This window comes from Thermoascus crustaceus, assembly GCF_041956765.1.
Source record: "Thermoascus crustaceus strain CBS 181.67 unplaced genomic scaffold VTN00scaffold_11, whole genome shotgun sequence".
Taxonomy (NCBI): domain Eukaryota; kingdom Fungi; phylum Ascomycota; class Eurotiomycetes; order Eurotiales; family Thermoascaceae; genus Thermoascus; species Thermoascus crustaceus.
Genome location: NW_027192537.1, coordinates 307,831 through 325,253, shown reverse-complemented (window position 1 = coordinate 325,253; position 17,423 = coordinate 307,831). Strand labels below are relative to the sequence as shown.

The following is a 17,423-nucleotide window of genomic DNA, read 5'->3' as shown; positions in this document are numbered from 1 at the left end:
TTAATAAGTATTAATTTAAATATTTTGATAAGTGAAGTAAAAATTTGTCACTTAGTTGTATTTATCACTCAGCTGTAGATTATATTACTATCAAGCTATATTTCTTACTATGTGTTACGATCGACATGGACAACATGGCCTTGCATGGGATGAGCATGCTACCCCGCAGAGTAGGAGACAAGAGTATCTCTGGTCACGTGGAACTACCATAAGGAACTACCATGAGATGGTAGTCGACAAAGGTAGTCACTACCATTGAGGACTACCATGAGGTGGTAGTCAGAACGGTAGTCAAAGGACCATGTATATAAGGATGCTCTTTCACCATGGGGATTAGGACCCCGTGGTCAACTCAGATAGCAATCCCAATAGCAACATTGCTAGTAACAGCTCATCTATCTATCTTTTCCTCTTGTCTTCTGTCTCACAAGATAAACCCAACGCGCCTCAGCCTAGAAGTCCTAGGACCGCCGTTACACTATGCTGTGCATTCAACACAACTGCATTAGATTTATTATTTAATGCTAGATAAAGCTAGCCCAAATCAAAATATAGTAAAAGTGGAAAGATAGCCTTGCAGTCTGTACTTACATTGTCTCACTATTATCTATCTCATACACCACACTTTAATTATATACTAACCCAATTGTATTGAACACGACCTTGATAGTTTCTCTGACGTGAGATGCATCCCGAAACTAACATGACACCATTAGCATACAACTATGTTTATAGGGGACCCACGTTGCCTTTGTGAAAGACCAGCGCAACATAGGGTATCCAATGACAAACAAAGCATATCCTAACTAGGACCGATGCCTGCCACTAGGTACGGCCATACCAGATCATCCCAAACTACATGTCTTCTGCAGTCTGCATCGCGGGCCGAAGGCTACAGCACTTATGCAAAATCACCACTTCGACTTGAAAGCGACTCCAAAGCAACGTGGCCTGCCAGTTCCTCTCCATGATACTGCTCATGCATTATCAATTGTAGAAAATGCATCAAAGGTTGTCTCCTTCACAGTTCAACGTCGATATCCATCGAATCATCATGTTCAGCCGTAGTAGAGGCGCCCGAAGAGCTGTGCGACAAATCTGTCATAATATTGATGTCAGCTTTGGAGGTACGCGTTTTTTGATCCTCAGCTTGCTTCTGCCTGGCCCGTGCCCTAGATTCGATAATAGCCTTCCGCACACTATCTCGTTCTTTGGGGACGGTTAAAGAGGTTGGCACACGGTAGAGGACGATCTCGTTGTTTTTCGGCTTTTGATCCGTGAGAATGGCTTTGGGGATTGATGTTAATTTCTTTTCGATTTCCGGCAGAAATTCAATGCACTGCTCTTGAGCCTCTATCTCCGCCAGCTCACGATCCAGGTCATGGATGTAGGTGGTGTGTTTCGTATCGTCCAATAACATCGATTCACTCGGCCATGAAATCTCCTGGCTTGCGGGAGCTTTGGCTGCCTTCTGAAGGCCATTATTGAAATTTGCCGGCGCACCTGAGGGACACTTGTCAGCATTCTCGTAAAAGACAAAGGTGAGCTGTTAGAATAATAATAAGTTGGTATTACCGATGTGCAGGCGTCCAAATTTCTTGGTCAGCGGCTGTTCGCCCTCGGGGTCGCTGTCCGCGGGGCGCTTTTGGCCGCGACTTTCAACTGCCGCGTCGAAATGTCGCGCCATCCACAACCTCCAGAGCCACAGCGACCGCAAAGAGTTTGGGTTCGATATGCAAAGTGAGATCCCCTTCTTGTGGCCTGCTTATCCGTGTAGAAAATAGCAGCAGTCCAGTCATTCTCGTGCTGGTTCGCTTGATGCGAGTTTTGAGGGTTCTGGGACATGGGGAGCTGGCTTTGACTCGCGTATTCTCGCCATCCAAGTCAATTCCCAGAACATTCCATCGTCCTTACCTTCTCCGAAACGCAACACCCCCACGCTTGACCGCTTCTTACACGCTCTTCAGAATGACTTCCGATTCTCAAAGCGGTCCTGAGTGGACTGCTCGTCGCGTTAGACAGACCTTTCTTGATTATTTCATAAAGAATGGCCATACATTTGGTATGCGAATTTTTTTACCCCTCCTACAGGAGTCGCTGTCCTCGTCGCTAACGTGCGAACCTTTATGCAGTTCCTTCATCTTCCGTTGTTCCATTCTCAGATCCTACTTTGCTTTTCACTAATGCCGGGATGAATCAGTACAAGTCGATTTTCCTAGGAACCGTTGACCCGCAGTCTGATTTTGCCCATCTTAAACGAGCTGTCAATTCTCAGAAGGTGTGTCATGCTTCAATACTGCTTCCTGTCATTCATGCTAACTCAACGACAGTGTATCCGTGCCGGTGGTAAGCACAATGTATGTATCGCAAAGTCGACTCTTGGGCATGCAGAGCGCTGATGAATTTAGGATCTCGATGATGTGGGCAAGGATAGCTACCACCATGTAAGTGGACTGAGACGTAATAGGAGAAAATCAAAATGGCTAATGCGGTTATTATTGCAGACCTTCTTCGAAATGCTCGGTAACTGGAGCTTTGGGGATTATTTCAAAGAGGAGGCCATCCGGTATTCCTGGGAGCTCCTGACGAAGGTGTATGCCCTGGATCCAGAGCGTCTTTACGTTACCTACTTTGAAGGAAATGAAGCCGGTGGCCTCGAACCTGATTTGGAGACTAAGGAATTGTGGAGATCAGTTGGAGTTGCCGACGATCACATTCTTCCTGGTAACTTCAAAGATAATTTTTGGGAGATGGGCGATCAAGGCCCCTGTGGACCTTGTAGTGAGGTTCACTACGATAGAGTTGGAGGTCGCAACGCTGCGCATCTTGTGAACAAAGATGACCCCGACGTTCTTGAGATATGGAACAATGTCTTTATCGAGTATAATCGTGAACCGGACCGGTCCTTGCGACCCTTGCCAAGCAAGCATATCGACACTGGCATGGGATTCGAGCGACTTGTTTCCGTCCTTCAGGGAAAGTCGTCAAACTATGACACCGATGTCTTCTATCCTCTATTCAAGACAATACAGGACATTACTGGAGCCCGGGAATACCAAGGACGATTCGGTGCCGAAGACCCTGACGGTATTGATACTGCCTACCGAGTGGTGGCGGACCACGTTCGGACCCTAACTTTCGCAATTACTGATGGAGCTATTCCCAACAACGAGGGCCGCGGTTATGTTGTTCGTCGAGTACTCCGCAGGGGAGCACGTTACGCTCGCAAATATTTCAATGTTGAAATTGGAAGTTTCTTTTCCAAGATTGTTCCGACAGTCGTAGAACAAATGGGCGACATATTTCCAGAACTTAGAAAAAAGCAAAGCGATGTCATGGAGATACTTGATGAAGAAGAAATTTCTTTCGCAAAGACTCTCGATCGCGGTGAGCGACAATTCGAAACTTATGCTCAACAGTCCAAGGCAAAAGGGTTGGATAAACTTCACGGTGCTGATGTTTGGAGGCTTTACGACACTTTCGGGTTTCCTGTCGACCTGACTCAAATTATGGCCGAGGAACGAGGTCTCCGAATTGATAGTGCTGAATTCGAAGAGGCACGGCTGAAAGCAAAGGAGGCAAGCAGGGGTGAAAAGAAAGCTGCGGCGGATACTGTCAAACTCGACGTACATGATCTCGGGAATCTGGAAAAGATGAATGATGTGCCGAAGACGGATGATAGCGCCAAGTTCGAGAAAGGCAACATTACAGCTCAGGTCAAGGCTATCTACTACCGCAAGCAGTTTGTTGGCTCTACAAACGATATACCAGAAGGTGAACAGCTTGGCATTATCCTCGACCGTACCAACTTTTATGCCGAGCAAGGAGGGCAGGAGAACGACACTGGTCGGATTATCATAGACGGACAAGCGGAACTCGAGGTTGGTGATGTCCAGTCATATGCTGGCTACGTTCTCCACACGGGTTTCATGAAGTACGGAGCTTTTTCTGTTGGTGACACTGTCATTTGTGAATATGACGAGCTTCGTCGCTGGCCGATTAGGAACAATCACACCGGAACACACATCCTCAATTTTGCATTGAGGGAAATCCTTGGGGACGGAGTCGAACAGAAGGGCTCACTCGTCGCCGCTGAAAAACTGCGCTTCGACTTTTCTCACAAATCACCCATATCTGACACAGACCTTGAGAAAATTGAGGACAAGGCAACCAAGTATATACGACAGAACTGTGCGGTTTATGCAAAAGAGATCCCCCTTGCGACTGCCAGAGAGATTGTAGGGGTTCGCGCAGTTTTTGGCGAAAGCTATCCTGACCCTGTCCGTGTTGTGTCTGTTGGTGTGGAACTGGAGGAGATACTGAAGAACGTTAAAGATCCACGCTGGAAAGGAGTCAGTATTGAGTTCTGCGGTGGAACGCATGTCCAGAAAACGGGTGACATCAAGGACCTAATCATCTTGGAAGAGAATGGCATCGCCAAAGGGATTCGACGGATAACTGCTGTCACTGGGGAACACGCCCATGAAGTTCAGAGGGTGGCAGGAGAATTCGAAGCGCGATTAAGCCGCTTTGAAGCAATGGAATTAGGTCCCCAGAAAGAGCAGGAAGCCAAGCAAATCCAAGTCGAACTGAACCAGCTTTCGATATCTGCCGTACAGAAGGCGAAGTTCCGAGATCGTTTCACCCAAATCAACAAGCAGGTTGTCGAGGGACAGAAGGCCCAACAGAAGCTTGAATCTAAGAAAGCTCTTGAGACGATAACTTCCTACTTCCAAGCTGCAGAAAACAAGGACAAATCTTGGCTCGTGGTGAAGCTGCCAATTTCTGCAAATTCCAAGGCTGTAAGCGAGTCTTTGAACTATGTCAAGTCGAAACTACAGGAGAAGACAGTATATGTGTTGGCGGCAGATGTTCAGCAAGGCAGAATTTCCCACGGGTGCCACGTGTCAAAGGTAAGGTCATTGCGTGTATTGCTGTCATTTGAGTCTTGACTAACATTCCCTTGCAGGATTTGAGCGAACAAGGCGCCTCAGCGAACGAGTGGGCTGGGATAGTCTCAAGTGTCGTAGGAGGGAAAGCTGGAGGAAAGGCTCCCACCGCTATCGGCAATGGTACTAATGCCGATAAGGTGGACGAAGCGATTGCATTGGCTACGGAATATCTCAGCAAGTTCAAACTGTAGTTTGGATCATCACTTCACCCCGCTTTTGGTATTCAGTGACCCTACTTGCTGCTCCTTTCTCTGGACGAAAAATTCTCGCATCCGATGACGTCCAAGCCATCAGGTTGTCGAGGGTGGATCTAGGTCTTTCTTGGCAACTCGAACGATTGCCTTGTGACACGAGCTATGTTTAGATGTTAAAGCAAAGATAGAATCTGTTATATCAGGAAGCACTGTAGTGTCCACTTGTCTTTATCTAGCCAACCCTTGTATTGAGGTGTTATTATCAATTCAGAGTAGATCACATCTCACCACACTGTACAATTACTACGTCCTGGTTGGGCTTGTCTCTAGTTGTCCGAGTGTTTTCCACCATGCGAACAACATCCATTCCGTCGATTACTTGACCAAAGACAACATGCTTGTTGTTAAGAAATGGGGTTGCAGTAGTTGTAATGAAAAACTGGCATCCATTTGTGTTTGGACCAGAATTCTAATGATACTTAGTACGATTCAAGAGAAGGGGGCAGCGTTGCTCGCAGATGGGCTGGATGGGTAATACTCACAGCCATGCTTAGCAGTCCTGCACGATCATGCTTCAAGATGAAATTTTCATCGGCAAATTTTGGTGTGCCATAGATTGTGGCACTCCCTGTTCCATCACCATTAATAAAATCACCTCCCTGTATCATGAAGTCCTTGATCTATTTTGTGATGAATTAGCAAAGAGGGCTCTTTCACATATATATATATATATAAACATACCACACGATGAAACTTGCTCCCTTTGTAACCTTGCGGTCGTCCTTGAGCATTCTTGGTCTCTCCTGTACAGAATTGGCGGAAATTCTCCGCAGTGCGAGGTGTGACATCGGCAAAGAGCTCAATTTTGATACGACCCAACGGTTGCCCTGTGGTAATAGTGAGTCATTTTTTGTAGACAGCGCATGGGGGAACGTGATGGAATTGATGCCGTTGCCATCGTTGTTAATTAAAAGAACGCGCTATCCACCTCTGGCCATAATCGGTTGCCAGATGATTATCATGATCATGTATACAGTTTCCCTCCGCATTTTGCATTTTTGTTCTCTTGGGAGGGGTGCGGCTGAAGGCGAGACTTACCCCCGAGAGTCAGGTCGAAAAAGACCACTGGGTTCGAAGACTTTGAAGGACCAGATTCTGCCATAATAAACTTAGGAACCGAAAGCAAAAAGATTTGCTAGCAATTTGAAAGACCTGGGTCGACGTAGAGCTAGCAGATGCTTTTTTGGCGAGCATAGAGTGACAACTGAGTCGCCATTTTGGGCTTCGCTCCTGGGCTTTATTGTGGCCGGCTTGTTCCCTGGCATAATGCCCATGTAGGCAGGTTACCTAGGTACGTGGAACCGGACACCCACAGCCTACTTCCCCCCCCCCCCCCCCCAAAAAACTTTCATAAGCACACATGCTAGATGCTACTAGATGTCTCTGACAGGTAGGCATTTACAGCGGCGTTGATATTTCTGGGCTAGGTGAAGCTACTGCATAGAAGGTGAATTGAGCTGCTGGTTTACTTAGGTTTAGTATACCCTAAGATTTGACTTGGCTTGTTTGAAAAGGACAACTGCAGAGATCGCTTACAATAGTCAACTGGGAGGATGAGAACTGCGGATCTCTGATAGTTCACTTTGGCCAATTCCCTGGCGATAGACATATCTGCTTGCAGCAGTGATCACCCATCTTCAATTGACTTTTCAGCCATTTGATTTCCGCCTGCGACTAAATCTATGCAGACACCCTCTCTGATCTCCCGTGACTATTATTTTTGAAGCGAGATCAGGCGACACGAAAGCCAAGGGTTATCGTTGCTAACAAAGCGACAATCCTCACAGTCCTCAAGTCAGAATTCCTCGTGACGCAGGGGGTCAGAAGTAAGGCGAACGGAAGATTGAAAGCGTAGTCAGTGCGAAACCCTGAGCTTTGTAGAACTAATACTCCCCATATGAGTTTAGGATACAGTTCATGTACTGCTATGTAGGTACAGTACCTACAAGTATGCAGTACTTAGGTGTGCCCCAGTAGTAGTTTGCGGCGAAGAGACGCGCGGTCCTCGCTCGGCAACCCGGCGACTGCGGAAAGTCCCGTGATCTGAGTTTCAGCCCTGCTCCTCCGTACTCGTATGGTGACCTTCACGCTGACCATTTCGGTATGTATCACGACTGACCTCCTCCACTTTCAGTTCCGCATTCCTGATCTTCTTGCTGCCCTGAGCCCTAAGCTCTTTCCCTTACCATCATAACCGCCGCTACCGCCATTAGCAGCAGCAGTAGCGGCATCGTTGTCATCTTTCCGTTTCATCTCATCGCACGCCAGCCTCTGGCCCCTCCTTTGACCCCCTCTTCGGTATCCGCCGCCTTACTCTCCAAGTCTGACTCTTGGACGTTTCATCTTCCTTCATCTGCCTATCAATAACGCCATCCTTGTAGTAGGCGATCTACAGAATATTGTTTTGATTGGAGGCATCATCTACTGCTACTTAGCATTGGGGCCGACCACTGGTTCCCCAGTCTTGCGGATGCGATTCAGCTCCCCCTCACTCTCGGACCCTCAGCTCCTCCGCTGCAGCAATTCCTGATGGGATGATATTCACACGCTCCTCCTCAGACGTGCATGCACTGTCGACTCTCCCTGACGACGTCTATACTGCCTCCTTCAAAGCTAGGACTATCAACTCTATCCTTGTCTGATCCCTGACAGCGAGAAAAGAGTGGCTCAGCGGAGCCATTACCAATTCACTGCGCCATTGAAGTTATCTGAGTTTGTGCTCAGTCTCTGGTTTTTGACGGGATTTATGCACCAATTTTAGGGCACTCCCCTTTGGGCGGGCAGTTGTTCTGCAGGACACGTTATTTTCAGGTTGAAGGGATCTGGCCGACTTCTGAGCACTGAAAAGGCTCCGTGCCTGCGAAGCCTGGTGGAAAAGGGTCGCCTCGTTCTGCTTCACGAACTCGAATCCGCAGTTCTCCTAACACTATATCCTAGGATGTCTACGTCGACTAGTTCTGGTCCTGCTATGCCTACCAACGCCAGTGGGGGTGGGGACGATGGTGGTGGTCCGACCAGTTCACCTCTTCTCTTCTTTGTTGCCCTTGGCTTTGGTGTCGTCTTCACCAACCTGTGGTATGTCTCGAGATATATCTCTCGCCCTTCCCCGCACCCCTCCCCCACCTGCAAAGCGTTTTGTTATCTATACCTAACGTCGTCCGATTTCTAGGATTATCGTCGGTGTAAAATACTGTTTTCGTTATAATCAACGAAATCGGCAATTACGCAACGAAGGAATGGGAGAACCTATAGATCTGATGAATGTGCCAAGGAACCACAGGAGAAGGAGAGAGAAGAAATTGATGACGATGGATGAAGTGAATGAGCGTTTTCCGCTTGTCAAATATAAAGCCTGGAGGTCAACACGTGCGGACAAAGGCCTTCCGACTGCAGGTGGAATAGAAGCACCAAGCAGTAGACCGGAAAGTTTAAAAAACGAAGATAGTGTGCCTTCCGCTACTGTCGATGCCACTCTCTCGACAACTGCTACCGCGTCTACCCTAACCAAGGGCCACCGACGACTTGATTCCAACGCATCAGAGCCAGCGAGTCCTGTCCAGCACACCGAGCACGTATTGGCACCACCAGACGAGAAGATCCCTAGAGACACAGACCCTCTAGATGATGGCGCACCCCCTCAAAGTTCAAATACCATTGACGTTCCCGGAAAGCATCCTCACAGCCGGTCAAATGAAGAGTCGCACGCTGTAGAAGTTGACGAAGAGGAAGATGATCAAATTCGGACGGCGTTACCTGCCCAGTTGCTAACTAATCCCGGCGATGCATGCGCGATCTGTCTTGATACAATCGAGGACGATGATGATATCCGTGGCCTTACCTGCGGCCATGCATTTCATGCATCTTGTGTGGATCCATGGCTGACGAGTCGACGGGCATGCTGCCCTCTATGCAAAGCAGATTATTACGTTCCAAAACCACGTCCGGAAGGTTCTGAACCTATGGCAGAGGCAGAGCCGCTGGGATCTCGTTCTGCGGGACGATTGAATATACCAAGCCAACCACAGGCCATCTTTATAGGAGACCGTGTGAATCCATTCCGGGCAAGAATGGTACTTCCCGGCCGGTTTATGGCAGTAGTCCCCTCGGACGACCGACATGGATCACTCCGGCAGGCTCGTGAGACTCGACGCACCCGGCGTGTGTCAAATATCCATACTGGTGGGACCAACACTGTCCGAAATACACCTCTGGATCCCAACGAATCACGAGGCTGGAGGTCCAGACTAGCAGATGTTCGCTTGCCCAGACTCTCATTTCATTCATTCAATCTTACTGGCCGTCCACGTCCCAGCGAGGGAGTCACTGTATCGTCAAGTGTTGCTCCCGTACGGTCCGAACATGTCCCTACCCCTCGCCAACTCGAAGCTGGATCCGCTACTTGAGGGTTCTGTACTGTGAGTGTATCTGTATCCAGTTAGAGATCAGCGCTGAACCGCACGGCCCAGCCGTGTATATTTCGGCATCAGGAATGTCGAATAGGCGGCATATGCACGATCATCGGCCGCTGGCGTGCGCGATGTACTCGTCATTTTGCATTACACAGATAATGTACAACAAGGGCGTTTTCCGTTCATCCATCAGTGCATCTCTGCATTCTAATGAACATATCATGAGCCTGGTATTTATTTATAATCATTTTGAATCTTTTGCCGTTGCCGTGCAGAGATCTTGTCGTGATTGTCTCTCCTACTGGCGTTGGTGGCTGAAAGAACCCTCCGAGTTCTGCATTGGGTAAAGAATTATTTCAATCGGACCCATGTTCGGAATGCAAGGGAGGGGCTATTATGGATATATATGGATATGAATTCTGCTGGCCCCGGCGTGTTGCAGGTGGGTTTCATGGTCGGGGGTTTTAGGCTGATACCACTTCGGTCATACAAATATGTTGAATAGGTTTCAGTCTGCGTGTAGATATCATGAGCTTTGCCAGCCTGTCAATTGATTTCAATTGGCGTTATTATTTCAAATGGTACATTAAATGAATTTTGATTTTAAACAGTAGCTCTTTAACCCAAAGTTTCCTGCCAGCAGCTAGCCAATTTCATAATTCCTGGGAGCATTGAAGTTTACAGCTACATTGAAATCCAAGGCCAAACACTTTGAAAAAGCCGCATAATACCATATACAAAGGGAAAATCCAACAGTTATTCACCTCTGTGCTCTGGGAGCTGCAACTCCAGCGCCTATCACACTTGGTAGCTCTTCTTGCCCGACACTGAATAACATCCCTATCCCACTGCCGACTGCAGCCATGATTACCACTGTAATTCCAGCCAACAGGAAAAAGGGAGTGCTGACATCCCTCTTCTCGCATGCCGACCCACCCCATTGGATCCTCTTAATGCTGCCATCCTTCTTTCTTATTACTGTGTCCACACATTTACAGGCGTAGCAGTCACTACTGGCAGCTTCATTCTTTGACGCATATTTGCGGTAGCAACGCCCGTGTCCCGAACAATTGTTGGTCGCATCGACACATGATGAATTAGAGGCGTAACAAACAGGCATCAGGGTTGAGGGTACGGATGCTCGTATTTCGGTTGGGATATCCTGAGATTCGTGCGAGTCAAAAATCGAATTAGATGACTTTGGTAGAAATTCTTTCTTCGAATCGTATCGAGGTCTGATATTCGGGCTTGTTTTCCGATCCTTTGACGGCGAAGGCAAGAGCAGCACAGTAGTTTCCTGCTGCGACTCTGAAGCCCACATCTCTAAGTCACTGAACAGCGAGCCGAGAACTTTTGATACAACCGTTTGGTCGGTATAATCGTTTTGTTGCTGGATTTCGACGGATCAGCTGATAGGTCATTGTATGCCCATCTTGGTCATAATGGAAATACCTGGAGTTTGAGCCTCAATACTGCCGCTGTTTCCGTTTCTCCCACCCAAGAGTCCACAGCCATAGAAGAAAATTGAGTGAGCAAGCTCTCGTCAAGAACATTAAGGGCACCTCGGAAAATAGAATTCCGGGACAGGCATTCCCGAGCCTCCTATAACAGGGGCGTTTGTGAGTTAGAAATAGACGACATTCATAAACTGTATGCATCGACCAAGGAAACTGGACATAGAATCCTTACCGACAAGCTCGAGCTGAGGGCCCCAGATAAACCGCCTTCGATATCGAAGTTATAGGCGCACCTCTTGGGGTCACCTTGAAGGGTCGGACTTATGCCTAGAAGAGTCTTGAAGAAGTCGTCACTGGCGAAATTGGTAGACACGTAAGGGATGTAGAAATCATTTGTGAAAGTCTTCAGAAGCGACGAGACTGTCGGGTAAAGACTGTTAGCTGTATCATTCCAGCCATTATATTGGCAATCTCCCAACATACCAGCTTTGGAGTCCACTCCTTCACAGACAATGAGCAGTCTCTGTGGATTTTCATGTTCCTCTGCAGAACCAAAGAGGGGTAATTCTCCCCCTCCAAACTGATTGAGGCGCTCTACCACTTCTTCGTTCACAGTTCCTAGCACGGACGACTGAGACGATCTCATCCGCTGCTCCAATACGAGCTTAGCCGTATCTTCTGGTACGCCTCCATCATGGGATGAGGGTAATTTCTGATGGAAATCGAAAGTGTATGCAAAAGCTTCATAAGCACTTGCTCGAAGAGCACCTGCCAAGGTCAGGGCCAGAAAGGTGGATATCTGCCGCATGCTGCGAGACTGGACGAGGCAACGTGCCTACTCGATTACTCGAAGTTTTAACAGCTAACCGAGAAAACTGCTTGTCAGATAATATTAAAGTTCCGAAGAACTTGACAGCCAGAACACCTCTCGCAGCCCTGGTGACCCTGGGGGCGGTCGTGATGACTGAAGACTGTAAAGCTGGCGGAAGCTTTCGAGAGGACAGCCTCTGTCACGTGCGAACGAGCGAGCCATCTTGGAATCACAGATGGCACGTGCTGCAGCTTAGTAGCACCTGTCCATCTCTTCAGTTACCTAAATACACCACGAGTTGTTCATTCCATCACCGGCAAGGCTCTAGTCTTATTTGCTTCATATCCCGCGGCAAACTGTCTCGGGTCGACAGTCCTTTAAACTAAGCATGCAAATCCGGTAGAAAGACTCACCCAATGCTCCTTTTCAGGCGGCTGCTCCGCAGTCCTCGATTTTCCTTTCGACATAGTCGATCCTTCTCTCAACATTCGGGACATGAAAATGTCCAGCATGTAAGGTTCAAGAGACCATGGGTGAGGTAAAATTAGTAATTGTGTTCTTGGACCGCTGGTTTGACACCTGGCTCGGATGTTGGCTGATTTGATTCTAAGGAGGCTTGTTACAACATGTCTGCTTTACGGTGCAGCATTTCACGTCTGGAGCTCATTTGTCCTCCTTCGTTTTGACGGAGAAAGTGAAAATCTCGATTCTCCGGAGGAAATGGGTATGGACACCGGTAAAGACATGTCTGACAGTGACATGGAGGAAATGAACGGACAAGATCCAATATTTATCCCCTTGGGTTGGCCACGCATGCGACAGGGTGAGCTCTATGCACCATCAGACGCTGAATGGCAAGAGTTCGTTAGGGTGGCTCGTGACAAGCAGCGCCTTCATGCTCTACGAGGTATCATAGTGGCATTTTTTCTTTCCAGCAGCACGGATACTTACGTCCACAGATGAATTGGCAACTATTGTCTGGAGGAGGGCGTCTCAGTCGAGTCAGATTGGGCGAGTACTAGGAAATCCCCTCACCTTGACTGGATCTTGGCTTGTCCATCGCTTCCCATATCGAGCGCCACCTGAGTATGAACGATCCGGGTATGTGCCCTCCTATTAAACAAAAAGGCTATTAAGCTGAACAGCTATACAGTTTAGAAATTGGTGATTCTGGCGTCTCTTGGGTCTCAAGACCAATTGCACCCGAGCAAGGGGACCAGCTGCGGAAATTCATACGACCTCTCGCCGTGACTCTCGCCATTAGAGACGCTTATCTGATTCTCTGGAGGAGACAACTCGAACGAATCAAGAAATTTTTGAGCCTTAATGGGGACCAATCCACTGAGAAGCCGAATATATCCCCAGGGCCCCTGACATGCCCGCTGGATTCTAACATTTCCCGCATAAGAAATCATGCCTCTCAAGTAGAGAGACAAATATCGACTTCAAGTACGTTGAAAGGGGACGGTTCACGGGGCGATGACTCGATTAGCCTTCATCCATCGCTTATAATTTCCACTCTCCAGCGGCTGCCTATGCCCAAGTTCGGACCTGGGTCAGATTTTCACGAAGCCTCACTAGCATTCAAATCGCGCCTAAGAGAATTGTGGGCTCGGGACCCTCCAACCCCGCGAAGGGGGGTTTTTTATGTCTCTGGTCCCGTTGGACTAAAAGGTCCCAGGGGATACTGCAGGATTGAGGTGCGGGGCGAATATGACCCGACTACTGGAAACTGGACAGCAATATCAATGCATCTGAAAGATCTGAATTTATATAACCAAAAGGCTCTAGGTGGTCGAGTTTGATGTCGCTCAGTCAAATTTCTTAGGCTTTGCTACAGAGCACAGGGCTCTAACGCAACGGGATGGAGAGATTTGTATCATGCATGTCATGTTGTAACTAACGGTAGTCACCATGTATGGGTGTTCGGGACTTTGATTATTCTATTCGGCAAGATACCAGTTTCATCCTTTTGCAGCTTTCGATTTCAGTCTTCCATGTCAACCATGTCGATATGTCCGTACTCGAAGAGTGCTAATGTGCCAGTTAGACCTCCAATAGCATGAGCAAAAAACAGTGGATAAATAAATAAAAAAGACCCTTACCGCATTCCAGTATGTTTCAAGTATACGCTCTACGTGATTTTCTACAGCTTTTGTACAGTACTCTGCCGAAATATATGGTACCCCTCCCCTGCTACTTAATGGCTTGGCAGATTGTTCATTGGAGGATACCCAGACACCATGATAGGTCACAGACCCTAGGCAAAGCCAGCCCAGATTGCAATATAGCAAAAGTGGCAAGGTAGGTGGCTTGGACAGGGGGGAGGAGGTGCTGAAAGATATGGCAACCTACTGTATAGATTGGAATCTGATTCCTTGACCTATCTCGTATTCTGTTAAAATTGACTAACTTCTACTTATGAGGAAATGTATCTTGTATTCAAATTGCTTAGCGGGCTGATCTATTATCGGCGGTAAAGAGTATTCCTCAGTCTGTTGATTCGTGATCTCTATCTCTGATTTATGGATTATAATGTTTGCCGTTGGACTTCGCTATCATGTGCACCTCACCATTTTCAACCCCTGACACCTTTTAATTCCCTGCCATTCGAGTTGCCTGCCAGCTCCTTGCCTTCTTCATGAATCGACATGTGCTAGAACTTCTTTGCCCTTCTTACAAGTTTTACAGAGACACAACTGAATATCCCTTTCAAACAGATGTCTCTAATAATGCCTTTATTTGCTATTATCTTTGACATAAACTTTCTAGGAAATGAAAGGCGAGCATAACTAATCAGTTAAAAAAATACCTAACTAGAAATAGAGCTCCTATTCCAGTTGATTCCAGATCTCACCATTGCTCTCATTGTAACCAATATTGTCAATTCATACAATTTGTTTCCTTCTAGACGTCCAAGATCTGGTGCAACTGCTATAAGAAGGAAAGAGATAATAACGGATGATAGCAAGATTGATAAAGATAGGATTAATAAGGTTTTGAGAACTCGGTGTGAAGGGCAAGTGAAGAGGAGATTGAAACTAGACATCTGGCAATACATGGTTTTAGGCCTCTCGGATATCATCAACAGGGGCCGCTAATTATAGATGATTGCCTAGAGAAAGGGAAATACATGGAGTTCAGAACAACATGGTTTTAACGCCAAAAAGCGAGGCGGGATCAGGCTAAAATAAAGGAAAAGGAATTGGAAGAAAGGATGACAAGGGCAGAGATAAATAGATTACATTGAATAGACAGTTGGCTATGTGTAAAATTGCCTCTCAAAGCCTGAGCGAGCATGACAAGCGATGGAAGGCTTGTGCATATACAGTAACATATGACGCAGTGGAGTGTTCTGTGTGACTTACATCACACCAACCATGATGGCACCATCGCCTCCACTCATCGCACGCATCACCCAACTCAAAGAACAACTCGAAGGTTCGTTTGATATCAAGACCTTGTCAAAGTCGATTCCCAAAGTCGCCGCTGCCTTTCGCGGTCCAAAACAGCCTCTGCTCCGTGCTCAGAATTGTCGAAAGCTAAACACCTAGGTACTCAAACAATAATAGCAGGCTATGGCACTACCACCGAAATTTGCGGGGCAGCAGTTGTCTGCTGCTACGACTCGCAAACAACACACGCTTGAACTGTGTACGTTACACTTTGGTTGCATATTCTCTAATCTAAATAAAGAGCCAGGTGTTGATTTATGAGACAGATCTTGACTATGTCTGCCCTGTCAGTCGTCTCTGTATCCTCAAAATTTATACAACTCCACTAAAGCACTTGCACACAGTTCTCTGCCAAGTTATTCAACACTGTTTACAACTCCGTCAGACCCATTATAGCTGAGAAATACCAATCCAAGCTCCAAGTTATATTTCGTCAACATATCCAGCCTTGGCACCCATCATCTACGTTGACACACGAGGCCGGAGCTGCCGTTCTGAAGCTAGCACCGAACAAATTCTGGGATTTTAGCGCCGCTCTATTCAAACAGCAAACTAACTTCTTTGATGTCAATACCGTTAATGAAACACGGAACAAGACATATGAGCGGCTGGCAAAGATTGCAGGAAGCGTCGGTGTAGACGAGAACCAGGTCCTCAAATTGTTGATTGTGAGCGACAAGCCTGGTGAGGACGGAAGCTTGAACAGCGGTAATAGCGTCACTGACGATATTAAGTTGATGACAAAGGTGGGGAATTGACCTTCTACTATTTGGTTGGCAGGTTGGGCTGGCTAACGTGATGTAGGCGAACCGTGTGGTAGGGGTTCACGTTTCCCCTACTGTATTCTTCAATGTAAGTTATTCCTGCCAGAACATGAATACATACTTCTCGAGGTACGCTAACTGCAGTTTGTTCCTAGGGAGTTGAAGAGCGAAGTATTAGCAGCAGTTTTACAGCTGCTCAGTGGGAAGAGTGGCTGCAGAAAAATGTGGTCTGAATGCTCCGGGGAGGAAGATGAGGAGTCTTGCGTAGCTGCACATGATACTCTGGTCTCAAGGGAATCTGGAAAGAACTATATGACTATGTTATCTCAGGCAAACATTGACAGGTGAACGCATACTGGAAACGAGCGTATCATGTTTCATTTCAAAAGACTTCGATTATGAAGCAATTGATCTGGTTATCATTTGGCCAGGTATGCTTGGACAACATATGCTCACCAACTGTATCTCTATATTGGGGAGGGGAAACGGGAGAGAACGCCAAACACGTATTATGAAAAGCAAACAGAAAGATTCGGAATGGTCACTGTGACACGGGAGGCTGGTAGTTGATCGGACGCCTATGACCGCCAGTCAGCCATCGAAATAGGATGTAGCGTAGCGGGAGGTCATACTTGAAGAGCAGAATGTGGGGTTCCGGTTCATGCACCTCGTAGTGTTCCCATCCCAAGCTCTAATCAGTACAGTCAGGTATGCTGAACATAGTTCTCTAACGGTCAAGTTGACATACCTGAGTGATACCCAGTCCCCGCCATTCTTCTTCCCAGAGCAGCTTTAATGTTCCCTTCGAGCTGTCAAAGTAGTCCGCAGGTATCTTCTTTAGCATATTTTTGGGAAGCTGCACATGTCGATACTCGAACTCATCATCGGAATATCTACTCTTACTCAGCAGGCTACCACGTTCACTGAGAGGACCAAGGAACCGACATACCTGGCCGAGTAGTGGATAGAGTCGATGAACTCCTCAAGTTTCTCCCGCTCGGACTCCAGCAAGAGACGAGGCTTCTTGTTCCTCCTGCTGAGGTCGATGTCGACCATTTTGAAAGCGCTCAGGCGCGAATATGCTGTTGTCAGGAAACAGAGGCACAGGTATTTCTGCGCGATGTGTCGAGCAATTAGCACCAAGTGCACGCGTCTGACTAGGAGACAGGCAAGGAGGACGGAGGGAGAGAAGGTCGCTATGTACAGGATCGCTAGCTAGTCCCGGGAAGCACTGGGTGCGCACAGGAAGGCTACTTGGTCGTGGTCCCCGAGAAATCGGAAGTGATCTTATCCAATTCGGAGATGGGATGTGGACGGATGG

The 17,423-nt window shown here is 47.4% G+C and overlaps 7 protein-coding genes across 7 annotated transcripts; 3 read left to right on the top strand and 4 right to left on the bottom strand.

Moving 5' to 3' along the window:
- Window positions 1–1,021: 1,021 nt before the first annotated feature.
- VTN00DRAFT_2866 (uncharacterized protein) lies at window positions 1,022–1,687 on the bottom strand (the record flags this gene model as incomplete). The annotated part of the gene is made up of 2 exons (XM_069429123.1): window positions 1,022–1,503; window positions 1,576–1,687. 2 exons carry the CDS (start codon window positions 1,685–1,687, stop codon window positions 1,022–1,024), a joined length of 594 nt encoding a protein of 197 aa, XP_069283282.1.
- Window positions 1,688–1,968: 281 nt separating this feature from the next.
- On the top strand, window positions 1,969–5,143 carry VTN00DRAFT_2865 (uncharacterized protein; the record flags this gene model as incomplete). The annotated part of the gene is made up of 6 exons (XM_069429122.1): window positions 1,969–2,062; window positions 2,133–2,278; window positions 2,331–2,357; window positions 2,409–2,444; window positions 2,505–4,913; window positions 4,970–5,143. The coding sequence occupies 6 exons, from the start codon at window positions 1,969–1,971 to the stop codon at window positions 5,141–5,143; spliced, it is 2,886 nt and encodes a 961-aa protein (XP_069283281.1).
- Window positions 5,144–5,423: 280 nt separating this feature from the next.
- Window positions 5,424–6,308, bottom strand: VTN00DRAFT_2864 (uncharacterized protein; the record flags this gene model as incomplete). Its single annotated transcript, XM_069429121.1, has 4 exons — window positions 5,424–5,615; window positions 5,689–5,826; window positions 5,888–6,033; window positions 6,245–6,308. The coding sequence occupies 4 exons, from the start codon at window positions 6,306–6,308 to the stop codon at window positions 5,424–5,426; spliced, it is 540 nt and encodes a 179-aa protein (XP_069283280.1).
- Window positions 6,309–10,375: 4,067 nt separating this feature from the next.
- VTN00DRAFT_2863 (uncharacterized protein) lies at window positions 10,376–11,880 on the bottom strand (the record flags this gene model as incomplete). Its single annotated transcript, XM_069429120.1, has 4 exons — window positions 10,376–11,005; window positions 11,068–11,217; window positions 11,305–11,492; window positions 11,556–11,880. The coding sequence occupies 4 exons, from the start codon at window positions 11,878–11,880 to the stop codon at window positions 10,376–10,378; spliced, it is 1,293 nt and encodes a 430-aa protein (XP_069283279.1).
- Window positions 11,881–12,412: 532 nt separating this feature from the next.
- VTN00DRAFT_2862 (uncharacterized protein) lies at window positions 12,413–13,147 on the top strand (the record flags this gene model as incomplete). Its single annotated transcript, XM_069429119.1, has 6 exons — window positions 12,413–12,421; window positions 12,495–12,523; window positions 12,579–12,790; window positions 12,843–12,984; window positions 13,037–13,047; window positions 13,104–13,147. The coding sequence occupies 6 exons, from the start codon at window positions 12,413–12,415 to the stop codon at window positions 13,145–13,147; spliced, it is 447 nt and encodes a 148-aa protein (XP_069283278.1).
- Window positions 13,148–15,461: 2,314 nt separating this feature from the next.
- Window positions 15,462–16,335, top strand: VTN00DRAFT_2861 (uncharacterized protein; the record flags this gene model as incomplete). Its single annotated transcript, XM_069429118.1, has 5 exons — window positions 15,462–15,537; window positions 15,605–15,624; window positions 15,683–16,084; window positions 16,143–16,190; window positions 16,258–16,335. The coding sequence occupies 5 exons, from the start codon at window positions 15,462–15,464 to the stop codon at window positions 16,333–16,335; spliced, it is 624 nt and encodes a 207-aa protein (XP_069283277.1).
- A 308-nt stretch (window positions 16,336–16,643) lies between these two features.
- VTN00DRAFT_2860 (uncharacterized protein) lies at window positions 16,644–17,158 on the bottom strand (the record flags this gene model as incomplete). The annotated part of the gene is made up of 4 exons (XM_069429117.1): window positions 16,644–16,680; window positions 16,735–16,793; window positions 16,851–16,995; window positions 17,052–17,158. 4 exons carry the CDS (start codon window positions 17,156–17,158, stop codon window positions 16,644–16,646), a joined length of 348 nt encoding a protein of 115 aa, XP_069283276.1.
- Window positions 17,159–17,423: the final 265 nt, after the last annotated feature.